The 1,255-nt window shown below is 44.4% G+C and overlaps 1 protein-coding gene across 4 annotated transcripts in view; it reads left to right on the forward strand.

Moving 5' to 3' along the window:
* The window catches only part of LOC102670569 (protein tramtrack, beta isoform), a 23,817-nt gene that overhangs the window by 15,349 nt on the left and 7,213 nt on the right, over positions 1–1,255 (forward strand). For all 4 annotated transcript variants that reach the window (XM_006613474.2, XM_006613472.2, XM_006613475.2 and 1 more), the window contains exon 3: positions 219–975. In XM_006613474.2, coding sequence (XP_006613537.1) covers positions 219–975 — 757 coding nt within the window. The remainder of the gene's footprint in view (positions 1–218; positions 976–1,255) is intronic.

Consider the following 1,255-nt stretch of genomic DNA (forward strand, 5'->3'; position numbering starts at 1 on the left):
TATATATATTATAATAATACTATATCTAATATACTATAATATATAATTACTTAATTACTTATAATATATAATATACTTAATAAATTATAATATATTATAATAATATTATTATATGTATATATATATATCTATATTAATATTAATAGGATTATTAATAATTGGTGTATTAATATTACCTTTCTCACCTTTTCCTACGCTTGCCTTCTTATTTTTTGCAGGCCCTTTTTGTTGGCCACCCCGACAAGCACCCGATAGTCATACTGAAAGATGTCCCCTACGTGGACATGCGAAGCCTTTTGGATTTCATGTATCGCGGAGAGGTGAGCGTCGACCAGGACAGGCTGACCGCCTTCTTGAGAGTAGCGGAATCTCTCAGGATAAAGGGCCTGACCGAGGTAAACGAGGACAAGTGTGACTTGCCCAGTATTACCTCCTCGTTGCTTGGCAATCAAAACACAGTACCTCCACCACCACCGAATCTACATAGAATAAACCAAATCGGGCCTCACCACCACGTGTCCCAGAAGAGGATGCACCACATGTCGAGCCATCCCCTGTTGGGCTCGGCCTTGTCCGCGCCAAAGAGAAAACGGGGAAGGCCGAGGAAGCTGAGCGGCTCGTCCGACACACCGATCAGCGAGCTCTCCGCCCAGGAGCTGCAGTCATGCTCGGGGGCCGACCTCGTCCAGGGCTCGCCCGAGATGATGGAAATGAAGATGAGTATCGACTTTCAGAGCGAGGGCGCCGGGAACACCGGCAGGAATTCCGGGAACGCGAGCAACAGCAGCAACAACGTGGGCAGCAATAACGTCGGGGGCAACTCTGGATCCGGGACGGGCACCGCCAACCTCCCCGCCTCCTCCTTGTCGTCCGCGAGGAAGGACGAGCCAACGGAAAATGGTACTGACACGCCTGAGTCGCTGACACCCCGCGTGAAACGGGAACCCGAACCGACGCCTAGCACCTCTGCCCAAGGTAAAAATTCACTCTTTCACCCTTCCTTCCTTCCTTCCTTCCTTCCTTGCTTTCTTCCTTCCTTCCTTCCTTCCTTTCTTTCTTTCTTTCTTTTTTTCCTACTTTCTTTCTTTCTTTTTTCCTTATTTCTTTCTTTCTTTTTTCCTTATTTCTTTCTTTCTTTTTTTCCTTATTTCTTTCTTTCTTTTTTTCCTTATTTCTTTCTTTCTTTTTTTCCTTCTTTCTTTCTTTTTTTCCTTCTTTCTTTCTTTTTTTCCTTCTTTCTTTCTTTCTTTTTTTC

Source organism: Apis dorsata, unplaced genomic scaffold (assembly GCF_000469605.1).
Source record: "Apis dorsata unplaced genomic scaffold, Apis dorsata 1.3 scaffold_150, whole genome shotgun sequence".
In the NCBI taxonomy this organism is placed as follows: domain Eukaryota; kingdom Metazoa; phylum Arthropoda; class Insecta; order Hymenoptera; family Apidae; genus Apis; species Apis dorsata.